Source organism: Anguilla rostrata, chromosome 18 (genome assembly GCF_018555375.3).
Source record: "Anguilla rostrata isolate EN2019 chromosome 18, ASM1855537v3, whole genome shotgun sequence".
NCBI lineage: Eukaryota > Metazoa > Chordata > Actinopteri > Anguilliformes > Anguillidae > Anguilla > Anguilla rostrata.
Genome location: NC_057950.1, coordinates 5,531,180 through 5,558,095, shown reverse-complemented (window position 1 = coordinate 5,558,095; position 26,916 = coordinate 5,531,180). Strand labels below are relative to the sequence as shown.

At 41.4% G+C, this 26,916-nt stretch overlaps 2 protein-coding genes across 3 annotated transcripts; both read left to right on the top strand.

Moving 5' to 3' along the window:
- Positions 1-7,608: 7,608 nt before the first annotated feature.
- Positions 7,609-10,528, top strand: vsx1 (visual system homeobox 1 homolog, chx10-like). 2 transcript variants are annotated; one of them, XM_064317152.1, is made up of 5 exons: positions 7,609-8,060; positions 8,517-8,595; positions 8,761-8,884; positions 9,009-9,201; positions 9,569-10,528. In XM_064317152.1, the coding sequence occupies exons 1-5, from the start codon at positions 7,664-7,666 to the stop codon at positions 9,820-9,822; spliced, it is 1,047 nt and encodes a 348-aa protein (XP_064173222.1). In that variant the 5' UTR covers positions 7,609-7,663; the 3' UTR covers positions 9,823-10,528. The 2 variants fall into 2 exon arrangements, with proteins under 2 accessions (XP_064173222.1, XP_064173223.1); XM_064317153.1 differs by having other exon boundaries at positions 7,610-8,060; positions 9,009-9,189.
- Positions 10,529-11,216: 688 nt separating this feature from the next.
- LOC135245206 (zinc finger protein 850-like) lies at positions 11,217-26,107 on the top strand. Its single transcript, XM_064318125.1, has 9 exons — positions 11,217-11,530; positions 12,015-12,213; positions 13,501-13,604; positions 13,840-13,951; positions 14,531-16,128; positions 19,823-20,044; positions 21,526-21,784; positions 22,305-22,436; positions 23,229-26,107. Exons 1-9 carry the CDS (start codon positions 11,345-11,347, stop codon positions 24,635-24,637), a joined length of 4,221 nt encoding a protein of 1,406 aa, XP_064174195.1. The 5' UTR covers positions 11,217-11,344; the 3' UTR covers positions 24,638-26,107.
- Positions 26,108-26,916: the final 809 nt, after the last annotated feature.

The following is a 26,916-nucleotide window of genomic DNA, read 5'->3' as shown; positions in this document are numbered from 1 at the left end:
TCCTAAATGAAGATTTTAAGAAAATAAATGTATTAATAGGTAGTGCTCTTGTGGGCACTATTTAAGGCCAAACGTTTATGATATGTAGATGGATATCTAAGTTATGTTCAGTGAACACTTGAATATGTTTCTTTTACACACTGAAATATATAAATAGGCCAAGGTATAACAGCAGGATTACAAATTCTCATAATTCTAACATCTTTAAACCCTGAAACTGGAACTGTCATTGCAGGGGATAGGAGACCTACAAGAACTTCCACAATTATAAGCTTTTTAAATACTTTTGATGATGGATTTTTTCCATTATTACACTCTTTTCACTTATACTCCATTGAGATGGGAGAATAATGGGCCTTATTGTAGTGGCCAAATCAACAGTAACAATAACAAGTGATGGTGTTAAATGAATCCAATAGATTATTTTTTTTCAAAAATATGAACCAGTAATGAATAAAACAACAGGAGACCTTATAAGGCTGGTTTATCACCAATATATTCATAGCAAATAGTTTTTTAAAGACGCACTGCATGCATGGATACACGTGCGCGCACACACACACATTCGGGCACACACAGTCAGATAGCGCAAATTGGCTTTTTTTTTTTATTAGTTCCTTTAAAAATGTCGTCCATCTTAGTCCCAAGTGGACCCTTTGGAGGTCTCTTTTCTCCGGGGAATTTTGCAGCAAGCCGCTTCCTAACGCTCCAGCCTCTCCCACCTGATGCTTCTTTGTCTGTGTCAGATCGACTGTTTGCATATTCCTCCCATTTCCACTCCCCCGTTCCAAAAAAAAAACACCGCTTGTGTTCAGAGGAGGCTCCTGTGTCCCAGCAGATTGCAAAATCAAACTATTCACTGCTTGCTCTAAAAACACCGAGGGCATCTACACAGCAGCTACAACAGACTGCTCTAGCCAACACCCGCCCAGCAAGCTTTGCACCATATGCAAACTGGAATCAATATAGGAAGCCATACCAGGAGAAGGAATTGTAATGTGAAAGCACACTTAAGTGAGTACTTTGTGATAACTGCTAAGTGGTTTGTGAAGAATCCAAAACGTTAATCCTGGAGGTATGTTATTTTTTCCCCTGCAATCAATAAATCTTATCTTTGTATAATTATAATCCATGGCCAGAATTAAAACATAAGTTATGTGTTCACTGTACAGTGCGTTAAGCTCCTTGTTAGAAATCACAATGAGGATTCAGTCCAACTTTCCCATTTTCGAGTACTCAGACACGGTTTTAAAACCTTTTGTTGTTTTTTAATAACAAAACCAAAACCAATATTGAGACACTTTTCCACTCCGTGAAACTGCATATTAGTGAACCTGAAAGCACGATTGTTTCATTTTGATTATATAAAAGATTACACATGGAGGGAATTGTGAGAAATCAGATTAAAACTGAAGGGGGGGGAATTGATTTTGCGCCTTTAATGTGAGCAATATTTGGTGGCTGGGGGTGGGGGTGGGGTGTGAAGGGGATGAAACATCTGTTTAGCCTCGAAACACCTCTCCCATCGTGTCAAGCTCTTTGCTTCTGGAGTTCTTGGAGATCAAATTGGGAACATGAACATGCAATGTAACTCATTTTCTTTGTTGGGGGGGGGGGGGAGCTTGGTACTGTAAAAGCTATGTAGGTTTTAACAGTTGCCACTTCAATTAATAAATTCAGTTAGGGAAGGACTGCAATCAGATCTTTGCTAACATGCAATGTATGGGTTATGTTAACCTCCCTGTTACACCCATGTTTGACTGCTCAACAATATGAATGTGAATTAAGATACTATATCCTTAATGCAGTTTCATTTATCAGTTAGCATGTCATGTATCCTAAAATGTATCCTAGCATTATGTGTACTAAAATTATGTTGGCCTTTCTTGGGAAACCTGTGCTATAAAGCATTCAGATGCCAATTATTCATTGTGTAAAATGTAATTAAGCAAAATTAGTTTAAAGTGTAATCTTGGTTGAAAAAAATGTAGCCTTTGGAAATTATGAGGATATATATTTTTTGTATTAGACTGTGCATAGGGTACACAAATAGACAATTAAAATTGTAAAAAGGAACAAAATATTTATTCGCACTGAGTTGCTTTCATTGGATGGGTTTAGGCATTTAACCCTTTGAAGAGTATGTTTTTAATTAAAAATTTTTTTTTTTTAAATGTTCTTTCAAAACTCTAATTCAGTATTTTAGAACTCCGCGGCTTTCAATTGCCAGTGATGATTGTTTCAGTTGTTTAGAACATTCTAATCACACATTTGTGATGTCACACCTTAAAGGGTTAAATCTGCCTTCATTTGAACGCGGCAGAGCGGTGCTGCCTCCAGTTCCCCGCCGGCGGGCCGGCAGGACGGCGGTCGGAATTAGGGCACGTGGCCCGGCTATTAGTCAGTCTCCCGCCATGTGTCCATGTGCCCGGGGACGGCCGGCCGGAGAAAATTAGAGCAAAAAGCGATTTTTTGACGTTACGCTCTTTAAGAGATTAATAATCTTGTGGCTGTGGAGAATCGCCTGGAAATCTTCTCTGGAAAATAATGAGCAGAGAAACATTTACTGATTAGTTTAATCCCAGATAATCACCACTGATGACACCATGAAACCCTGCCTTGTAATCTGGCCCTTAAAATAACATTTTTTTTCCTTTCTCAGTTCCCTGCAAGCACAAAGAGAAAATGTTTGTTTTTTTTTGTAATATACTTTAAGTGATTCTATTTTCTTTATAATATCGAATGTAGTCTTTCTTTTTTTCTTAATCTTCTTTAATATGCTCCTTTGGACTTTTATTTTGTTTTTTAAACGCTTATAGAGAGGGTTAGACACTGCTTATGCTACATTCCTGGGACCAAGCTATAATAAATTAAAATGTTCAAACCTTAAAAATAATCACCTTGACACAAAGGTCTGGAGGAAGAAAAGCAATAATACACCGGAATACATGTACTGTAGACAAGTGGGTATGGCTTTTTGGGTAAAAAGTTAGCAGATGTGATTATATTGGATATGAATACATTATTGGGATTTATATTTAATACCCACATGATGATTATAATGATGATTATGGTTATTATGGTGATAATGCTGCAGATAATGTATTATTATTATTATTATTATTATTATTATTATTATTATTAATAATAAGAAAAATTAGAAGTTGGTGAAAAAATCTGAAGACAGTGCTGATGGTTACATTACATTTATTTAGCAGACACTTTTATCCAGTGACGTACAAAAGTGCATATAATGGTTATTAGAACAACTTATATTATAACAATGATTGTGATGATGATGATGACGATTATGATGATGAAGATGACAACTACAATGATAACAAGCAGACAATTACGACTAGGTGAAAAATAGTGCTGGTGGTGGGGCAGGGGGGATGACTGGAGTGGATTCCAGAGAGAATCTTGGGAGAGAGCGAGAGCTGGAGTTGTAGAGGGTGGTTGGGATGGATGATGAGAAAGGAGACAGTCAGAGGAACAGGGACTTCAGGGGAGAACTGTAGATTGGCAGGAGAATTCCAGGTCAGCTGCACAGACTGTACATCCACGGAAGCCACAGGACAAAAAGAACCTGTTATCCAAATGAGTGGTAGGGCGAGCAGACAGGTATTCCCTAAGGAAGCAGAAAGAGTATTTATTGAGGAGCGGGTATTTTTCTTCACTACCTGTGGTGACTAGGCATTGGTTTCCCCAATTACTCACTGGTACAGCCCGGCAAATTTGTCTTTATTGCATGACATGTTGTGACCTTAATGATAAAATACAACAGTTTTTGATAATTACTGTTGTTACTGGAGCATCGGTGGGGCTTAAAAGACTACGGAAGATGTGTTTCTTGTATTCTTGTATTTCTTTAATTTAAAAAACTACTCCGATCACATATTTTTTTTTGTAATATTTTACTGGGGTACAGTTTTGGCCTGAATCCCATAATTTCTGTTTTGCTCAATTTAGAAGGTCACATACAGGACAGTAGATTGTAGAGGCACTCGAATTTATTTATTCATGTGATTGCATATCACAAATTTTGCTGTCAAAATATGCATATACTGCAAAGAGATTCATAAACATACACCCTAAGTACACCTAACCCCTAACTGCTCCCAACGAGCTGATTGGTACCTTGCATGGCAACGTTTCACCGTTGGCGTGTGAGTGTGTGTGTGTGTGTGTGTGTGTGTGAATGGGTGAATGAGAGGCATCAACTGTAAAGGGCTTTGGATAAAAGCGCTATATAAATGCAGTTCCATTTATGTTTATATTTACGGAAGTCAAAGGATTATCATGTTGTTTATTTTTCATAGATCTACTAATGCTGTTTTACAATAATACCCCCCATTAATGATATGCCGAGTTTAGGTTTATCAAAAACCCTATGAAATAGGGATGGAACTTATTCACAGCAGAAAGTACATAGATACACAGTACCCAACGAAATTGTATGTCAGTGCGTGCGGTGCAAATTTAATTGAATAATTGCGGGGTTTTCCAGAACTATAGCTCCGGAACGATTGTCCTGATAAATAGGTATTAGGTTGCAATGACGACGTTGGCCCCGCAGTTCTGCACGATTCTTTCGTTTTATTTTGCCGATTTGAAATCCCGCTATAGGCTATCTCGTGAATTATCGCATGGCTGTTGCTTATTTCCCGGGTTGCCAACGTTGCCAACGTTAACGCCACGAAATTGCTCTTAATGGACAGGGAGTCTTTTAAATCAGATTTTGAACGGCTCTTTATTTAAAGCGATAGATTAAGACTAGATTAATTTTATGCAGTTTATTAAATTATCTCCTGTAAGAAGATTTATCTATTTTTTTTTTTACAAATAGAAGGACTGACTGATGACACCATTTTGTTCAATTTAAACGCGTTTTTCATTTTACCTGAAATGTAGGCCTATTTGAACCCCCCACCCCCTTCACTCACTCGCTCACTCCCAACCCTCGATCGGATTAGTTGTACTTGGGCATAACTTTCCGAATTACTTTTCCACATTAGGAGCCTCATCATCCTCAGAAGCATCAGCATTAACTTAAACTGCTGAAATAAAGCTGATTCCGTGGACACGTCAAAACAATTAGGGTTTTATCCTAATATCTCTTCAGACAGGAAATTTGGTGGAAGGTCGGATTACGAACTCTAATTACAGATAGAGATTTTCTACACGTTATTTCAATAGGTGAAAGTCGACTTACAAGACCACGTGTCCAGCGCACCGAATTAATATGGAACTTAATGAGGAGAGGGATAGCAAAGAAATTGAATAACACGATAATATCTTGGGATAGCAAATGCCGACCAGTAATCAGTGCATAATCTTGCCTGCAACATGTAGGGCATCAAATAAGCCGTGTGTGACGAGCGTGCTTCTTTTAGTGCGCTTTTCACGTGCGCGTGCAGTGCACTCCACTCACTCTGTGATAGAACGCTCAGGATGGACCTTTGGGACGGTTCCATTATTTCCGTTCAAAACTTGTTTCTTTTTTATTTAAAAAATATCCTTACTGTGATTTTTTTTTTTTTGATGCATTCTGATTTATTCAAGGACATTTGTTCTGATTAACATAGAACATAAATGTTCAGAACCACTTTAACTAAGTCGCCTAATAGGCAGCAGACTATAGCCTGCTGAAAGCAGTCGTATCAATACATGTGAAGGATATGAAAGGCTATACGCTATTTAATTAAAACTAGGGGTCATACTTTATTTCTAAAACATACATAATGTATATAGCATACGATATAAAATTATGAGCAACATTCTGAAGTAAAAATTGATTCCTGTAATATCAAACAATGACAGTTCACTCTGGATGAAGAAGAAATAACGCCTTAATATCACACGACGTTCAAAATCTTAAGAAGCCTGGCCAAATTTCTCTGAAATAAATGACAGGCTATTTTTATTCCCGGTACTGGCTGCAGTATATAGGCTAGCCTACATGGATGGATCTTGCAATATATTGACAGTTTCTGTGATTTAAAAAATGGTTTTCAATTACATACGAATATGCCATGTTTTAACTTCCAATTTTTGACTTGACGGACACCGTCTACCTCCAAAAGCCGCAATCGAGTACAGCGAAGTTATCCGGTGCATCTCGCCTGAACGGTGAGTTGGTGATAAATTAGGAGGACGTCCTGATGATATGTTTACCCGAAGTGTTTGGTAAACCAGGATCATTTCAATAGTCCACGTTCTCACAGATAATTGACCGCTACGGTATTTTAACGAGTACACTGAAATGTTTACATTCTTACATAAATTGACCAGCCATGACAAATCAAGCCAATCAGTTTTGTGGAGTAATAAACACTGCAAATTCAAAGCCTTCACAAACTAACTTCTTTTACTAACCTATAATCTCCAACCTTTGATAGCTAAGCACAAATACCCCGCCATTAAAATTACAATTATCCTAAATGAAAGTTATTATTTTGTTAATCCCGGGAACAGCTTGTCAGGGAGATTGGGGTCTTTCTTTAATAATGTAAAATTAATGTGCCTTGTAATTATCTTTATCAGGGGTACTGTGATTAATCTAGATGTTTAACAGACAGACAGAGAGAGAGAGAGAGTGATTGAAAAATACCGAGATCTGCAAAACAGTTGTTTTAAACTGTTATTAAATCGTTTGCGTAAACAGGTGAGAATGGCGAATTGGTGCGTATTCTTTGATGGTTTATAAAACGAAATATGTACTTAAGTTTATTAGTTTATTAGTTAAATGCAATCCACTTCCTAAATGCAAAATCGGTTGTGTGCGAGACGTTGTTTCTGAAAAGAACAAGTTCCAAGAGCAATTCTCTGGACTTAGCCTAAATGAACTTAAATTATATTTGAATATGGAAGGGCCTATATAAGTGACATAGACACCAGCTGACAAATTAAATATTATATTAATATGCATATTTTAACCCAGTAATAACATTGCACAAAATGAATTTTAGTTAAATCCCACAGCGCTCAAAAAATAAACCAATGATTTCTAATTATTTTTAATTTTTAATTTGAATATTTCCCCAAGATTTCAGTACATTCTGAAGGATGTGACATGTTAAATAGGACACCAGACTTTGGTTTAATTGACTTTTTAAGAGACTTGAACTTTTGAATCAATCAGTGAAGGCCAGATGTACTCATGTCCTTAAGGGTTTATTTAGAAGTAGCCTGTAGTTTAGTTGCATAACGCTTGTAATGCCATTCTGAAAATAACCTATACACCCAGAGGAGACGCAGTATCGCTTGATATACAAAGACATTACAAATCGTTCTAATAAAATGAATGCCAATTTCCTGCGCATTTGTAAAGACTGATTTAAATGTAGCATAGCCTACATTAATACAAATGTATCAAGCCTCAAAGATAAGTGAAATCTGTCATCAAGAGAACGACTTAGAACCAATTCAGAGAGAGAGAAAAAATCCTTATCGGATTTAAAGGAAAATTGGTGGCAATTAATCCTCTGGGATTGAAAAAAAGGGAAACGCCTCTTGTAGCTTTGACAGATCTCACAGTGGATCTGATTGGACGCTGGAGTTATCCCTGTTGTACGGCACGAGGATAAATTGTCCGCCTTATGCCCTCTCCCGTTCCATCATCGCTCTGAACAGTGGGAGGGAAGAGAAAGTCAAAATACAGATGTCTACCATGACAGGAAGAGAGGATTCCACGGACGAGAAGCCCAAAGTCAAGATTTTGGCGCCGACTTTTGGAATCGACAAAGCGCGGCTCAATGGACCTGGGTTTAGATCTAAAGGTTTTGCAATCACCGACCTCCTGGGTCTCGAGACTGATTTGCAACCCCATCCAGCAGGACCCGGAGTTGGTGCCAACGGCGACGGCCAGAGTGCAGGGATTGGGGGCTTCTCTTTCGCCGGGGGCTCCTTGCCCCTTGGTTTGGGGTTCCTCTGCAGTCTAGCGGCACAGCAACCTCCCGGGACTCCCTGTTTTCTCCCGAGCCACATACCTCTTCTTCAGTCCAGGACGGAGAATCATTTTATGCAGAATTTGGAGCCGCAAAGGGAGAACTATTCCGGTATATATTTACCTAATTTTTAAAAATTAATTTTCTGAAACTTTCGGATGATGCTATTCTTAAGGTGAAAGTTTCGTTAGGTAGTGACAGCTATACCAAAATGGAACGACAGCACGGCCTCACAGAACGACCATTATACTTTAAAGCAAAAACAATCAGGCAGCCAGGTCAAGTCACATGTTTTAGATTTTCCTCACAGAATTTTAAACCTTTTAACACAAAATAGCCTAATTTTTCTTTCAACCATTTTAAATTATTTGCCAATCGATTTATTATTGGGAAGATATATTATTTATTATTGGGCTTAGATTAGCCAAATCTTCCATGAATATAAAATACATAGCCTAATGTTAATATAAAAATGAAGGGAAGCGGAAATCCCGTTTGTTTAGTCTGGTGAGTGTATCCACTAATCATGAATGTGAAAAAATGTAACTTTTTAATTTATATTTTCAGATGACGACTGTCTTTCTGGAGATCGAAATGATGCAAAGAATTCAGGAAATTCTCAAAAGAGAAAAAAGAGGAGGCACAGGTAATATGATCTTTTTTCCTTCTTTTTACAAAGTATTATTTTATTCTCATCCCAAATAATATGTATAAAATGCCTGTTGGAGACATAACCATTAGTAAATGTACTATTTGATTGGCTACTTTAAATGCAACGGACGTTGAGAATTTCCATCCACTTTTTCTGCAGAACTGTATTCACGTCACATCAGCTCGAAGAACTCGAAAAGGCTTTCCACGAGGCACATTATCCAGATGTTTACGCAAGAGAAATGCTCGCGATGAAGACGGAATTGCCCGAGGACAGGATACAGGTAGGCTGTAACCTCGATGCAAATAGAAGCTCTACACGACGTTTTGACATATAGGATGAAACTGTGACCAGTTAATTAATTTACGTTGGTTTATAATTTGGTTGTCTCCCCCCTCCCCCTCCAGGTGTGGTTCCAGAACCGTCGGGCCAAGTGGCGGAAGCGCGAGAAGTGTTGGGGTCGCAGCAGCGTGATGGCTGAATACGGGCTTTACGGCGCCATGGTTCGCCACTCCATCCCGCTCCCCGAGTCGATCATCAACTCCGCCAAGAGCGGGATGATGGGGTCCTGCGCTCCCTGGCTTCTAGGTGAGCCAGCAGGTTGTTTCGTTTATTTATAATATACTACTCAATTATGTATTTGATTGACTTTTGAATACATAGCTGAGGTGTTTTGTGACAAAGTAAAACTGAATTTTGAAATTGAATGTTTGAGTTGAATTGTAATGGAACTGTAAAGTTAACCGTGGACTGTATTAACCTACAGCTTTATATTTAATTTAGGCCTATTTAAAGATTTTTTAAATAAATATTTGTTAGGACTTTTTTAATGTGCTGCTCTTTGAATCAGAAAACCTGTAGTTAAGATACACCAGATGAACATTAACCAATTTTGAATTAGTCTTGTGATCTCAAGCCCTTGTGAGCCAATTCGATAACTTTTCGTGCCATTTTCCTTTCTATATAGGCATGCACAAAAAGTCGATGGAAATAGTGAAGAAGCCGCCAGGCACACCGGAGTCCACTCACTCGGACTCGTACCCGGAGGAAACAAAGGTGAAAGACAGCGACATCGCGTGGGCGAACAGAGCCAACACAACGGACGACTCCGAGGACATGGCAATAGACCTATCCAGCACTTCCAAGCAGGACAGCAAAAGCACTTTGAAACCCGCGCCGCCCCCCAAGGATACCAGGAGTGATTCTGAAAATGAAAGCTAAACTGGTGTAAATAAACGTGAACTCGGACAATATCGTGTATAATGCACGCAAAGTACAAACAAAAAAAAGACAATGTAAACGAGACCCGTGCAATGTTCACATCGAGTTGTTAGGAGTGTGCTCGTCTTCCTATTTTCAATTATGTCATAATTGTGTGTGAAAACGTTTTATAACGTATTAATAATGTTAAATATGAGAGATTAATTAATTTTTTTAATTTCTAATATCCATTTACTCTGTATTTTCTGAAATGCACTTCTAATAATCAGGGGTTTTTACATCAAGCTGGTTCTGTCCACATTTTTTATTTTTATTTCTTACAAACATCAAGTACTGAGCTTCTCTTGAACCATTTTCCTCTTTTTCTGAAAAGCTGAAAGGCTTTAAAATATCCATGGCAGCTGATGGAACATTGTATATTCAGGTGCATATGAGAGCAAAACTGTTACTCTGAATGTCCCGCTTCATTTCTATGCACTATAAAATGCGTTTAGAGGAGCTGAAAGCCATATTTTTCACAGTCGTTGTGTAGATCTCGTGCTGTATAAAAAGAGGAAAGAACATTCTTGGTTCTCGAAATGCAAAATTGTCAAGCACTTTAGCCGTGTGGATGTTGAATGTTATTAAAAAGTTTGTTTGTGAAAATAAGGTAGTACCAGCAACATGAACAAAACTACATATTGGAAAATAAATTTGATACGCCATGCATTTTTGTCTGAAGACATATTTATCTTCACATTATATTCATTATCGCTCTCTCTCTCTCTCTCTCTCTCTATATATATATATATAGTTATATATATATATATATATATATATATATATATATATAATAAAATGCAAAATCAACAGATCCATTAGTTATCACAGCAAAGGAAGGCTCCGTGTAGTTCCTATAGTAAGACGGTATAAATAATTATTGAGATCACCAGCAGTTCTTTTGCATTTCCTCTGACACAAGCACTACTTCTAATTATTTTTCTTGCGTTTTGCAAATATTTAAGCTTTGCATTATTTGAGTATTAAGATAACACGACGTGATTACTAATAAACGATCCACCAATAACAATAACATGTAGGCTATAATTATTTACCTGTAGTACACTTACACTTGTTCCTGGTTATGGTTATACATTTTGTTGTACGTCGCTCTGGATAAGAGCGTCTGCCAAATGCCTGTAATGTAATGTAATATAGTAAGTTTATTGTAGGTCGATCTCTTCACTCTGCTGTGCTGCTTCCATAGGTGTGGGTGTGTGTGCGTGTGTGTGAGCGAGCGAGAGGTAAATCTCCAGTGAGGAAATCACAGAACCGATCTGTAGTTCTAATACAGTTCAGTGGTTGCGTCCCTTTAATATTTCCGGTACCGCCCGGAACTACTCAATTCGTGTGCATCACTTGTGTTGTTCCTCCCAACACATGTGTTTTGGGCAATGAACTGTTCAGTGGTGGGGGGACTCGAATGGTCATAGCAATAACGCGTTTTCTTCTATGAAGTGTTGCGTATAAACCGTCCACTGAAATGCTGATTCCTGCAATATTTAAAACTCAGTTGGCCTCTGTTATGGATCTGTTGGCTAAAGCGGTCGTGGTAGAAATGGAGAAACTTTTTGACGACTGTTTGTCCAGTTCTGTTAAGTTTCGACTGAAGATGTGCTCTAAGAACCAAAAGCCAAACAGTCAACTTACAGACTCCGAGTTTAGGACGGTGAGTTGCGTCTATGATTGTGTCCAGCTTTGAAAGTTTTTGCTTTAGGCGACTATATATATACTTTTATCTGCGAGATAAAAACTGGCACTATGGACTGTACCAATAAATTCCATCTGTCACCCGGACATCGCACCGTTATTTTTAGTTTCAGAGTGTTTCTGAGCATTTGGTGGATAATTTTCGGATGCAAGAGTCTTAAATGATTTTTAGAGGTTTGCTTTCAACTCCGGTAGTCACATGGGTACTACCTCGCGAATATGTTGTAAGCCGTTGTAATGATTCCTCTGTAAGATGTACTTTATATGACGACGGTACCTGGTTAAATAAAAGAGATTTAGGTAGTACCTTGTCATTATAATATATTTTCACTATGGACGTTTACATCCTAACCTTTCTGAAAAAAAGAAAGAATTAAATAAAGAAAACCACTTTTATCGATGATTTTCTGCGTGAAGTGGTGTTTGACTTGGTGCCGTTTCAGGACCGGATGCTCTCTATTATGGAGACGTTAACAAAAGAGGCAATGGAAAAAATCAACAAGCTCTTGGATCAAAGCCCTGCCATGATACAGTTGGAAAGGATCCCGTCTGTGTCCAGGGGAAGAGCCATGGAGGGCTCAGCAAACGCACTCCGCTGCTCGGTTGTTGTTCAGGTTGGAGAGGGATTCAGAAGGGCAGGAGGTAAGGCATCGACAGTGTATCCTGCTGTTTTATTATGCCTATGACAAATGCTATTAGATTTAGTACGCAAACACATTCTCGGACTGAGTTTTAATGGCAGAACTAGGCAATTCAGCACTATATTTTGAATAGAAAGAAATTTTGAGATGGTCCTGCATAGTTGGTCCATGCAAGTCTTGATGTAATAAGAGATCAGAGATGTTCTTCCACATCTACCCAAATAAAAGTAATTCTAGAAGCCCTACATCTCTCATAACAGAGCCTGCCTGTATTACCACACATAGCCTAATAGCTCATCAGAAGGACAGTGAGTCAAGGGAACTTAATCTGCATCCACACCAAGCAAGTTTACATATTTTTTGCCAGTTTTTCAAACCAAAGTAAAGGCAGGGGTGGAGTTATTTGTACTTTATTTACTTCATTAGCTGTGGTCAAGCTGAGTATTACTAGCTACTGTCTAGAGTGACCATGAAGTGACTATAGTATTCATTGTCAGGGAAATTACCGTTTCCCATCCCCACATACCCAGAGGTGAGATCCTTCCCCAATAACACAGAGTCACAGCACTTTCAAAGATCAATAAGACTTTTATTCAACTTGCAAGGAGAAGAAAGAATGAGAGAGCACTCACAAAACTCTCTGAAGTTTCAGATGCATAGGCCGTTCCTTATATCCACAAGCTCAGTAACTTTCCACTGGGCACAGGAGGCGTGTTTCTCCTTCTCACCTAAACAGCTGCCCCCTGCCCTAATTAATCCTTACCCTCCTTAGCAGTGGATACCCGGTCTGACAACTTTGGTCTTCCCAGCTTTATTTTGTCTCCCGATAAGATTGACCGTACAATAAATCCTCCAGTCCTCCCAATATGTGGAGAATAGGACAATCTGTTTTTCCACACTTAGGCCTTGATCATTTATCTTTTTGTTTACTGACCAATTCTCAGACAGTGTGTCTTCTCACTTTCCAGAACTCAGAACAGACGATGCAAAGGTCTAAACACTTGATTTGTAACTATTTGCTATAAAGAGTATATTTCAAATCACTTACATTGGGATATATGGTATAACAATAATCAAGAGAATAATAAAGGATATATTTAATCATGTGATTGTCTCTATGTTAACACACATGTACTGTCAATCAGAAAATTACTCTTACATCATTAATGTACTGCATATTGGTGTGTTTACCTTGTGGTAAAATAATTTGCTATGTGGTTAAATATATATATGTATGTATTATTTTGTGTTGGATGTGAATGTTGAACACTGACCTCTGACCTCATAGTTTCAGAGGAGCGTCCTCCCACGTCCAGCCTGTGGAGCGATGGAGAGCCCTTGTCAGCGGAAGAGGAGACGACTCCGCGTCAGTCCGTCATCACGAGAGACCAGGTCAGACTGAAATCTGCGTCTCGGTGTCTCAGACTGAGACTGAGGCACTGTGACCAGTTCCTGTTTAGATACGCAGCAGCGGAACTGGCACGACGAGATTCACAACCAAAAGTAGATAAATATGATATCTGGCGTGACGAAATTTGAATGACCTCGTAAATATGTGGGTCCACAGTTATTCCTTGCAGTACTTGCATACGTGCCTTATACGCTGTGATATTGCTGTTCTGTTCAGCCTCCACACACGGAAGAGCAGAAAGCGGAGTCCCCTCGTGAGAAGGAGGGCAGAATTGGGGAAGAGGTCCCGAACGACGACTTGTGCCTCTCCCTGAATGTCAGGGGTTCCTGTAAGTGGTGATACATTAATATCATTAAGAATGACGTTTCACCCTGTGATGCTGCTGTTGACATAGCTGTAATTGACACACCGGTGCCTTCAGATGGCTTGCACTCCGACCAGCACAGAGTGAGGCCAGTGGAAGGTGAGAAATGATAGTGTGCTAGAATGTTCTCTCTTAAAATGGCCGCCCGGGAGAGACCACGTGACACGGCAGGGGCAGCGGACTCACGAGCGGGCGTGACAGTTTCGGCACTGTGATCCCGTCCCTATCCGTGACCCCCCCCCCCCCCCTGAGTGGGTCTGAGTAAACTTGATGTATTTGTAAAAGTGTACAACTGAGAGAGATCAAAAAAATTGGGAAAAATGTGCAGTTGAATATCGGTAAATGTTTTAAGAATGTAGTAATGCACAGAGCCGGTCGCCAGTCCTCTCTCACCTGTTTGTACAGGTGTGCTTTACACTATAGCAGATTGGCATAACTTGGCTAAATAGGGTTCTCTGGGAGAAGAACCGTCCGTCACGCGTTCTTCATACAGGATGTAATCATCCCAATACGTATGACGTGTTGTCATTAATCTCTTCACAGATGCAGTAAAGTCTGGCCCTGATGCTGGAGAGACATTGTCTAATGAACATGCTGAACGGTACACTGAGGAGCCTGGTGTACAGCCAACACCTTCAGAAAGCCAAGAGGAGTGCGTTTCACAGCCCTCACCTGTAAAATTAAACTCGGCCATCGACAATACCCACAATTCAAAGCTTTCAACTGCGAGGAACACGAAGGCCAGCCGGGAAGCGAGCAGTGGAGAGAAACGGTTCCGTTGCACCCAGTGTGGGAGGACCTTTTTAAAACAGTGTTACCTTAAAGCTCACCAGATTGTTCACACAGAGGAGAGACCGTTCAGCTGCGCGCAGTGCGGGAAGAGCTTCAGGTCAAAAATTAATCTTGGCGTGCATCAGCTGACGGTTCACAAAGGAGAGAAGCCGTTCGGTTGCGAACACTGCGGCAAGAAGTTCGGGATGCGGAGTCATCTTAAAGCCCACCAGAGACTTTACACGGCAGGGACGCCGTTTAGCTGCTCCTTGTGCGGAAAGGATTTCGGAGTGAAATGTGGTCTCAAGCTACATCGGCAAATGGCGCACGAGGGAGAGAGACCGTATCATTGCGCACAGTGCGAGAAGCTGTTCAGCACACCCAGTGAACTTAAAGCGCACCAAGTTGTGCACACGGGCGACAGGCCGTATAGTTGCACGAAGTGCGGGAAGAGTTTCACGGCGAAACGTAGCCTCAGTGTTCATCAGCTGACCGTGCATGACGGAGAAAGGCCACACAGCTGCGATAAGTGTGGAAAGAGCTGCGGCACGAAAAGTGGCCTCAAAACGCACCAGAGGCTTCACACAGGAGAGAAACCGTATCAGTGTTTTGAATGCGGGAAGAGTTTCAGCCACCAAACCTCGTGGAAGACCCATCAGGTGGTTCACACGAGAGAGAAGGCCTTTTGCTGCGACGTGTGCGGGAAGAGCTTCAGCATTTTGTCGAACCTGCACAGGCACCAGCGGACGCACACCGGAGAAAAGGCTTTCAGCTGCGCGGTGTGCGGCAAGAATTTCACCCAGGCCAGCCATCTGAAAGTGCACCAGACGATTCACACCGGAGAGAAACGGTTCGCGTGCGAAACGTGCGGGAAGCGCTTCAGTCAGAAGAGCGCGCTCAAATCGCACCGGAGAGTTCACACGGGAGAGAAACCGTACACTTGCGACACCTGTGGACAGAGTTACAGCTCCGCGAGCTATTTCAGCAGACACAAACTGATTCACACAGGAGAGAAACTGCACAGCTGTACCGAGTGTGGGAAGACCTTCACGCGGGAAAGCAGTCTTTATTTACACAAACGCACTCACACTGGGGAGAAACCGTACGGCTGCAATGAATGCAAGGCAAGCTTCAGCCTGGTGCAGAACCTCAGACGCCATCAGCAGATACACACGGGAGAGAAACCGTTCAGCTGTGCCACGTGTGGAAAGTGGTTCAGACAAGCTACTAACCTTAAAGCACATGAACAAATTCACATGGGTGAGAGAGGACACACCTGTGACAAGTGTGGGAGGAGTTTTGAGTACTTGAGGAAACTCAAAGAACACAAGTGTGTTTGCTTGATAAGTAACCTCGAAGATCTCAAATCTTGAATACTGGCGAAGAATACAGTTGTTTTTTGCACTGTGGGAAAAGATGATGTAGCAGCTTTGGTTTACAAGTCCCATGTATTTCTATTTGTGTGTCGATAAAGGACTGTGTATCAGTAGCAGAGTTTTAAAAATAGATTCTGCCATTATCAGACAAAAAGTTTATTTTCGAGTCCAACAGTCAGAAGAGTTATTTTTTTCAGAAAGATGCATCTTATAATGTGAGGTACTAAGTTGTGATTGTTATAGATTCTGATGAAACATTAATATATTTATTATAATAATGCATATATTTAATAATGCAACAAAAGCACTCAAAACGAGTCAGAAAATGTAACTGATACCATTTTTATTGAATTAAAATCCATTTATAGGTTAAAATTTTCAGATTTTAGTTCTACCTTAAATCCAGGGAGAGAGGTAGTGTACCTGAAGTAAAGACAACAGTACTGTGCTAGGAGAACCCCAGTTGAAGGCATGGGAAACAACGTCAGCCTTGTGTTGCTTCTGTAGGCTGAGTTATAATACATTGCTGTCAGCGCCGCACCCATACAAAAAGAGAAAGACAGTCAAACCACAATGTGCAAAAATAACCGAAACGGATACCATTACAGGAAGTGACATTGTAGCAATGGAGATACAAGGACAAATCATCTCTAGCTCTCATAACCTCACGACAGCATTACAGATCATTTTCTGTATACTAGGAGAGCACGGTCAATAACATCTCGTTTATCCATAAATTAACTGGGTCAAGGCCAGTGTGACAAAGCAATCGAGCGACTGAAAACAACAATTACTAGGAGGAGCTAATGGATCGTTATCCAAGTATCGTAGATAATGCGCATTAAAGATATTTCTTTGTCATGAAAATGAAATGTCAACAAGCTGTGTGTGCTGTGTTGTTGGGACTTCCTTAGGAGGATTATAGCTAAAGCTACAGCTGACGAGCATTTTGGCAACTGCATAATTTTGTTTACAAATATCACACCGCAATTCTGTTTCGGTCAACAGAAATGTGTTGTGTTTACATGGTCAGTTTCTTTTGTAATTTAATTTGTCTAATTTCTGCTTTGACTTAAGTATTTATCACTTGGGGCTAATTGACATAGCAATTCCTTCTAAAATTAAATTTATTCTGAATACCGTTAATGGCTTTTATTTCATGCTTTTTAACCCAGTTTAAGTTAAATTGCTGTTGTCATATCTTAGTTCCTACAGGTGTTAAAACTATTTTTACATCTCGTTTTTGTTTCTGAATTATCAATGACATCATGGGTTTCTGATTGAGGGTGTTTAGGTATTCTTACAGTGCCCTTCATTATGAAAGCATTCCTCCTTTGTCCCTAAACCTTGAATAACTAAATGTGTCGGCATGTTAAAGAAACAAAAATAGCATTATGGATTCTGAATCAGAAGGCTGACAGATTGTTTGCCATTTTTACTCTTCTCTTTCTTTACCCAAATACAAATGAATAACCCACAGACTTTTGGCCAGTGTTTGTCTTTGACAAGAAAATTAACAGACATGAAATATTTCTTAAAAAATCATCGACACACTTTGTGTAACCTTTTTTTTTTTTTTCATCACGTGTCAACATGTTATAATGTGTTGCTCTACATTGGTATTAATAAGTAAATGTTAGCAAATCTGCGGTAAATCTAAAACAAATTTGTTTGGAGTGGATAATTGGTTTTGTCACTTATGAATCCTCTCCAGTTCTTTGACCTATATGACATGGCTCTTGTTTACTGAAGAATGCAAACTGTTTGCTCTCCACATCAAACGATTAAACACATTGCTTTGTTTATCTAAGCCCTATTGTAGGGGATTGAACAGCTAAATATACTAAGCACCATGACCACTGTGCTATTATGGCTTATTGTTCTTAAGATTCATATTAATATATAGTCATGTTTTTAATGCGGAAGTTAATCTTTAAACCCCACTCCCGTAATCACTCATAATTCCCACTTAATGGTTTGCAAATCATATAATTGCTCTGCCTACCCTCGTTTTGTTTTCACTAGGACTTAACAAGCTGCTGCATTCAATCTCATTTTGTGTCCTTCATGTCTCTTTTGAATTTGAATAGCACCAAATGCATGTTGTATATTTATTTTAATTCAACAATTCCATTGTTTACAATGCACTCAGAACCCTTTTTTTTCTCAATGACCTTATGAACTGAAAAATGATGATGATATTTATGATGAGATCTAATGTACTAGTCCTAAGTTTGTACTAATGCAAACCTGACAGGATGATTGTGGATTGTAAAATAACATGATGGAAAGGGTGTGAGCACACCTTGGTTTTAGACATAATTATGTCCAGCCACCTATTAACATAAACATAAATATGTTACTTACATATTTGAATGTGGTGGCGTGTATTAATATCAAAATATATTAAACTACTTGAACAATATTTATTTTATCTATAGAATATTATCATGTAACTACAAATATAAATTAATAATCAAAACAACAACGTAAATCATGTTTTAAACACTGAATGTAGCATCATTAATAATATTCTTTCATCCAGCAAATTACACTGTTATTTCTTGTTCAAGAATCAACATTCATTTACACGTACAGTAAGTATTCCAGAAACAGACAGCGCTAAGGCACCGTGTTCTGGAATGAGTGAATTTTGGAATATGAAGTACTGAATTGTTAGGAAATCAAATTATATCAGTAATTTTCACTGTTGTGGACTGGGGGGAAAAAAAGGGATTATTTTGGGGATGGGGTGAGATTAAAGAGACTTAATTCAGAGGCAGCGTCAACATAATTTACTAAGAAAAACATTACATTTATTGAAATAATACTAATCAAAACCTGACCCACAAAGCCACAGGAGAATCTTTACAACTGTCAGCAAAGTTATGCCATTGTACCACTTCCTGTGCATCTGTAGCAAGCGTTCATAATCTGGTGTATTGCTAAATGGAAATTATATTGAAATGATAATCTCTTCATGTTTTAAAATGTACCAAACCACTGGGCTCAAAACAAGCTTGGTGCGTCTAAGAACACCTAACCCGCATTTAAAACAAAACAAAAATGTAATTTGGTTTATGGCTTTCTAAATATATTGGTATCATGCATGAAGCCAAAAACAGGCCAGCGGATGTTTTGGCATTCAATCCATCATCAGCTGTTGTATTTTCCTGCAATGCTGGTTTTAAAGATAAGTGTAAATCTGGGTGGTCTGCATAATGTCAGCTTGGCTGGTTTTGAGAGGAGAAGGCTCTTTCGAAAAGCCTTCATGTAAAGAGAATTGTCTTAGTGAGCTTTACAAACGGAGAAGCTGTCCTTTGAGATGTGTATCTGGGGAAAGTATGTTAATGCAGTTATATAAGTAAATTTGATTTATAAAGCACATTTAAAATGCTTATTTTTAAAAATCTATTTGTGAATAAAATACTTTGCTGCTAAATCTAAATACCATTTATTTTATGACATAGGCTATATAAAGCATGAGATATTTATTTTGGTTACCTTTTGTTATGTTTGTACTTGTTCCAAAGTAATATTTCCGGTTTGGACCGGAACTAATAACCTCAGTGTTTGTTGCTCTCCAGTCGCTTTTGTAGGAGGGATAGGATAGTTATGCCATAGTGCGTCCACACGTTATGTATGCATTTAGCCTACCTATCTATGTAATTTATAAACCGATGTCTTAATTAATAAAGGCGTTGTTGAAATTCACGGCGATATGTCGAATCTTAGTACATTTCAGACTAAGTTAGCTTCTGTTATGGATATACTGACTAAAGCGGCCGTGGCAGAATTTAATAAACTTGTTGGTGAAGGTTCCCCTCAGTCTGCTGACTTGAGTTCTGAGATGTCGAGTCAGGCTGAAAACGATTCTCCAAAGAAAGTGTTGGAGAGCGAGTTTCTAGCGGTGAGTTATGTGTTTCTTTTCAATGGCCGCGCGTGTCTCTGACACTGCGCTAATGGGAGATGCAAGCATTTGCTGTTTTTTTATTAACTGTAGCTACTGTCCTAATATTTAGCTGAACGATTGCACTGAATCGAAGTTCTGAATGCCTAATATGAGCGTATTATCTATTAAAAAATGCATTCAGAACCTGGTTTCGACGTGGGGTGAGGGATAACGTTACCTGAGAAATGCGAGGTGTTTTCACTGCTAATGAATCGCGAAGTTTGGTTTTAAATGGACTTTTCCTTAATAATCATGTAATAAAACGCACGTGTGCAACAAACACATATCGTCCCTATGTCAAGCCTGCATTGCTACAGACCTCATTGGCTCTCTACCGCCGACTAGCGACTTGCAGCCAGAGTAAGGTCTATAAAGCTTTTGTCAAAGGGTATTTCTATACGTTTTGGTTTTACCATGTAGTTTAGGCCTGGCTCGCTGTTGGGTTTCCAGTTGATCATAAAGGTGTTGGATGGGGTTGAGGTCAGGGCTCTGTGCAGGCCTGTCAAGTTCTTCCACACTGTTCTTGACAAAACTATTTCTATATGGACCTTGCTGTGTGCCCTGGGGTACTGTCATGCTGAAACAGGAAAGGGCCTTCCCCAAACTGTTGAGGAAGCACAGAATCATCTAGAATGTGATTGTATGATGTAGCATTAAGATTCACCTTCACTGGAACTAAAGGGGTTAGACCAAACCATTAAAAATAGCACCAGACCAAGGGGAGTCCACATACTTTTGATCATATAGTGCATCAGGGGCACAGGAGAGATTTTTGAACTGGAGGGGACCAAACTGTGAGCAAAAGAAAGGTCTCAACGTTTAAGCTTATACAACTACCCCGATCCGGGGGGACGGATAGGGGCCCCTATGAAACTGGGGGGGGCGTATCCCCCCCCCGTCCTCCCTGCCACCTGCGCCCCTGTAGTGTATATATACACATTTTTATTTTTGCCTAGCATAATATGAGGTTTTACTGCCGTTTTGTCGATCTGTGACACTGCACAGACATGTTATTCTGTCTTGCCCTGAATTTTTTCTCCCACTTTCTTGCAGCTGTTTTACGAAAAATAAAATCATAGCAACGGTGTGGGAAAGATGTACTTTCACCTTGTTTGATGTGTTTAATGTCAATTAAATGCTCTCTTTCAGCGCTCTCTGTCTGGAGAAAACGTAAGGTGGTTTGCCCTTACTGTAGGAGAAAAAAATTGTGTGTTGTTTAAGCATGACTTCACTGCCTTAGAAACTGTTGGAAAAATGGTTATGGTGGTTGTTTTGTCAATAGTTTCTGTAACAAACAAGAACCTGAATCTGTGCGGTGTAAAACTGACAGAAAAGTGTCATTTGCCAGACTTTGAAGGCGGCAAGTGTGACAATACATTACACTCTCATTTCTAAGTTGATTGACATGCCTATTTATACTTTAAAAAAATTTTTTTTAGTTAGTCATGGGGATTCTGACAAAAGAGGCGCGGGAGAAGATCGGCAGACTCGTGGAGGAGGGCTCTGCGGCGCTGCGTCTGGAGAGGTCCCAGAGTCAGAGGGAGAACGAGGTCCTGAAGAGGAAGCTGCAGCTGATGGAGAGCCAGCTGAGGACAGTGAGAGCGCACGGGGAGGGCAGAGCACCGGAGAGCTCAGCGAACACACCCAGCTGCTCTGTGGGAGTCCAGGTTGGCCATGAGCACGGGGGACAGGAAATAGGTGTGTGTCTGTAGTAGTATGCCTTTTTTTTTTCTTCTTTTGAGCCCACATACCATGCTGCTTTTGGATACTCATTGTAAATAAATACTGGGTATTTTAACGCCACGTTTCTTAGCCTAATCTGCTGTAATTGTAATTCAGCTTTGCATGTGGTGAGCAGGGGCTGCTCTACAGTAAATTGCCCCATGGGTTGATGATCTGCTGGGCACCTTTACGGACTCTGCCAGTTGGGAGCCCCCAGGGTTGCTGATAAAGCCTGACAATATATAGAAACCTGATGTGCGGGATTTAAGTACTGAGAACTTACAGACTTGGTTCGTATTTATAGAATTAACAGCACACTATGCAGTTACACTCCCATAATCACACACCCTTCATCTGCCATCGCCAGTTTCCTCTTTTCAGTTATTTTTTACAAGGGTAACAAGGCCACCACAAGTGCTGAACGTACGCTCGCAATAAAAACCTCCCCCTCTTTGCGAACACTAAAATGTTTTATTTGTGGTGACTGTCCCCGTAGATGTAGAAGAGGTCTGTGCTACGGAGATGCTAACAGATGAGAGCCAGCACTGTGAGGAGGACCAGGCCCCACAGCCCAGTCCAGCGGAGTTCAACTCTGACATCACCGATCGAAATGGATACGCTGTGAGTGGTAAGTTTCAGCTTCCTCAGGTGAGGAAGACAGAGATGGCAGTGCACAGTGTAAACACGCCATTACGCACACAGTGTGTGTGGTGAGATCTGTAGCCAAGGAGATGGTTCTAAAATATACCTGTGACTTTTTACAGTATTTTGTTGCTTTCAGGGTAAACCGATTAATTTTAAATCCAAACTGTATAAAAAGGCTTATATCATTGTGTTTGTTCTCCTTGGCTCTTAATGTGTAGCGTAACTGTTAAAATAATGGTTTTTATTGCACAAATGATTGAGTCTTTGCTAAAGCTGTGGCAAGCTCACCTGCAGTACAGAACATGCTCAGAATGCAATCACTGTTGTACTGCATGAGTGTCAGAATCCAGTCCAGCAGGGCTGCTGTGTCTGCTGGCTTCAGTGCGTTTCTGCACCAGTGATTCATTTAAGTCACTGATTGGCTAAGGAATGCACACACCTTGTTCTCAGGGCCTTACCTGGCAGCTGACTAGGAGGAAGCCAATAACACCTGCAGACACTGCAGCCCTCCAGGACCTGAGTATGGCACTCCTACTTGTAGTGTGAATGGACAGTTTGATTCAGGTTTACTTTATAAAGGTGTAGCAATAATGGCCTCAGCTAGACTTAAGTCTATAGACAAACATCTAATCTGTGATTAAACGGGTCATTCTTTCCCGGCTGTGGTCCTCTTACTGTAACTGCTGAAGTAACTCACGGGCAGAACATAACATCCAGTTGGCTTGTATGACACTGCCTGTCTTGTGGATGATGTTTGCCGTCTCTTCTCCGGCAGATGCAGAGCGTTTGAGTGCCGTTGCCCGGGCGGGCCCCCTGGTGGATCACCAGTACTGCGCAGAGGCGCGTGAGCCGCCATGCGCCCCTGCCGAAAACCCCCCGGGGAAACGGGGCCCCCGGCCCGCTCCGAACTCGGAACCGAACTCGGCCGTCACGGGCGAAACGGGGCGTGGCCAGCGGAGGAGGGGGGGCCCGAGGAAGAGGGCGGGCGCTCAGCGGGAGGCCGCGGGGGGGCCTGGAGCGGGCGGCCGTGCGCGACGTGGCGGCGGCGGCGGCGGGGGCGGGGGCTTCAGGTCCCAGCGCGGTCTGAACGCCCGCCAGCTCGCCGCGCGCGGGGCGGAGAAGCGCTACGGCTGCTCGCACTGCGGCAAGCTCTTCCTGAAGCAGAGCCACGTCCGGGCGCACCAGGTCCTGTCCCGGGACGGGAAGCCCTTCCGCTGCTCGCTGTGCGGCGGGGACTTCGCCGTCAAGTGCAGCCTGAAGCTGCACCAGCGCACGGAGCACGCGGGGGAGAAGAAGCTGCACCGCTGCTCGCACTGCGGGAAGCTCTTCGGCACGCCGGGGCAGCTCAGGACGCACCAGGTCGTTCACACGGGCGTCAAGCAGTTCCGCTGCGCGCAGTGCGGGAAGGGGTTCACGGCGAAGACCAGCCTCAGCAAGCACCAGCTGGCGGTCCACAGGGGGGAGAGGCCCTTCCCGTGCGACATGTGCGGCAGGATTTTCAGCCAGAGGAGCGGCCTCAAGGGACACCAGAGGATACACACGGGGGAGAAGCCCTTCGAATGCCTCGACTGCGGGAAGAGCTTCCGCTCCAGCAGTTCGTACAAAAAGCACAAGGTGGTCCACACGAGGGAGAAGGCGTTTTGCTGCGAGGTGTGCGGCAAGTGCTTCACCGCCTCGAACAACCTGAAGAGGCACTGGTTGATACACACGGGGGAGAAGCCGTTCATCTGCGCGGTGTGCGGGAAGAGTTACACTCAGTCCAGCCACCTGAAGGTGCACCAGAAAACTCACTCGGGAGGACTCTCTTCTGCGAATTCCCGCGTCCGCGTCCATAAGAATATTCTCACGGAGAAGAAGCGGCACAGTTGTGATAAGTGCGGAAGGACCTTCGCGTGGGAAAGCAGCTTCCGTGCACACCTGCGCACTCACACGGGTGAGAAACCGTACCGTTGCCACAAGTGCGGCGCGAGTTTCACCACCGCGCCTAATCTGGCGCGACATCAGCGAATACACACGGGGGAGAAGCCGTTCAGGTGCGGCACGTGCGGGAGGAGTTTCAGACAAGCGAACAATCTCAAAGCGCACCAGCAGACGCATTCCGAAAAGAAGCACTTCTGCGATAAATGCGGGAAGGGTTTCGCTCATCCACGAAAACTTAAAGACCACAAATGCGTTTATGTTTGAAGGCGCAAACTATGGAAGGAGGCCCGTTGACTTGATCAATTTTTTTTTTACAGCAGTAAAATTATACTGGAAAGAGAAGGCATTGTCATGCTACAACAAGTATGCAAATATTTCCTGGAAAAAAAACCGACATATGTATTCTGTCAAAAGAAGAGGAAATGGATTGGCAAGACCCATGTTTAATGAAACATTCTAGCTGTGGCTTTGAGCATTTGCAGGTGAAGCTTAATGTTTGGCACTCAGTTGAATATTTTTGGGTTAAGTTGCTGCAACAATAGTCATCTTTTAAAGTGGCAGACCCCACACCTCCATAGTTTGTGCAAACCTTCATATCAGACAACTTGATATAATGTTTAATGGTTACTTTTAAACCATTCTGGCACAAAAGCTGGCCTTTTTTGTGTGCACAGTTTGGTTATTCTGTCCAGGCACAGTTGTAGAATGGTGTACCTGTCCACACAACAATAGCGCTTGGTTTCCTTGTGCCCCAGATAAACCTCTACATATTTCCTGATAAGAAGTGAGTGTAAATACATTGTACTGTAGGTGATGGTCTCTCTTCTGTGCGGCACCTGGGAGAGACGCAGGGCGGCTCTCAGTCCTTCTGCTGTTTTTGTGGTTTCAAAAGATGGAGAGATTTTGGGTCTACTTTGCTGCCGTCATTAGCTGAACTCCTAGTTGCCTTCCATTCGTAGAAGAACCCAAAGCACACTGTAGCAGGAGTGGCTTTATTACACAACCTTAAAAAGACACTAGTTCTCATGTAGATTGGCTTGCAGCAAAGTGCTGTCTGTCACCATTAGTTGCATCCGAGCAAAGAAGAACGAGGTGACTGCGTGATGATGTACAAATCAGTCCAAAGATTAATAGATATCTGAGGGGCAACAGTGAAGTGAAAATGCACACACACAAAATGGGGTCATTTGAAGCCCTCATCACTATATTCTGAATTTGACATTTTGAATCCGTGATTGTCGATATGAGAGGGCAGCAGTCAAGCCTGCTTTGACGTAAAAATGTGCAACATAAAACCTCTGAACGTGTCAAAGGCTGTAATGCATTAGTCAAAACTGTTAAATGGCAGCAGGTTTTTAAACCCATGAAAAAGGATGGTCTGGAAGCTATGCATGATCGTTTCTCATATACAGTAATGGTGAAATTCAAGGAACGAGGTCCTTGTGATATGTTTTATAGTTATATTTTTTACAGGTATCCGGCCAAACTCTTGTGTAAATGTGTGATATATCAGGATTCAGGACATTAATCCACATATAGAAAATGAGTCTAATTTGTTAACTGCTCAGTTTACTAATACTAGCAAATCAATTTGCTCTTGTTTCCGCTGTATCATTCATATTGAACAGCTCTGACGTTCTAAAAAGCTGTTGAGAGATCAGTTGTCTCTTCACTGTGAATGATGTTGTGACGTGGGTTAAATAAATAAAGATGCAGCCAGTGCCTCTTAACAAAGCTGAATGAGATCATTATTTTTTTTAATGTTTCTGTTAAGTGTTCCCACTTTACTGGTTATAGTACTGATAACAGGTATGAACATTCGTTGTGTGGAGAAAGTAATACTTGCAGAAATATATTTGTGCTCGATTCACTTTCTCCATCGATAAAGTCAAGTTCAGGGGGGATGCTTCCATATATGAACGCTAACGCTTTGATAATGGAATCGACACACAGCCCACATGTGCAAAACCAGCGGGAACCAGGCCCACAGACCACAGCAGCCCAATTTAAACTGACATCAAAGTGTAATTGAGTGAGCCCAGAGTAGAGAAGGCTTCAGCTGGGGAAGGGGGGGGGGGGCTACAGCTGCAAAACCTGGAGACTGGCAGAGGGGGAGAAATGGGTCAGCTGCCCGGAGTAGGTGAAAGGATTCTGGTCCAAACCTCATTTGAATGCACATTATCTAACTGCACAAAAGAGCGAAAAGGACACATGAGGACAAGTTGGCAAGATGCCAATTTTAAAGCACGCCACGGGGTTTCTTTTGAAAAGATTTTTTTTTTTTTTTTTTAATTGTGTATTTTTAAGTTATATCAAGCCAAATATTTGCGACTGAGAAATGCTATTGTGAGACGCTGTTTAGCATGGCAAGAAAACTCTCATGGTACCGACTTGTTTGAACAGTTGTAAGAAACAGTTCACAGCTGTAAGAAACCGTGCACGTGCGATGCGTGTTGAAAGAGGTTTGGCAGCAAAGTAGGTGGGAGTTACTGCACACAGGAAAGAAACAGTGCAAATGTTCTGAGTGTGGAAAGAGTTCCCGC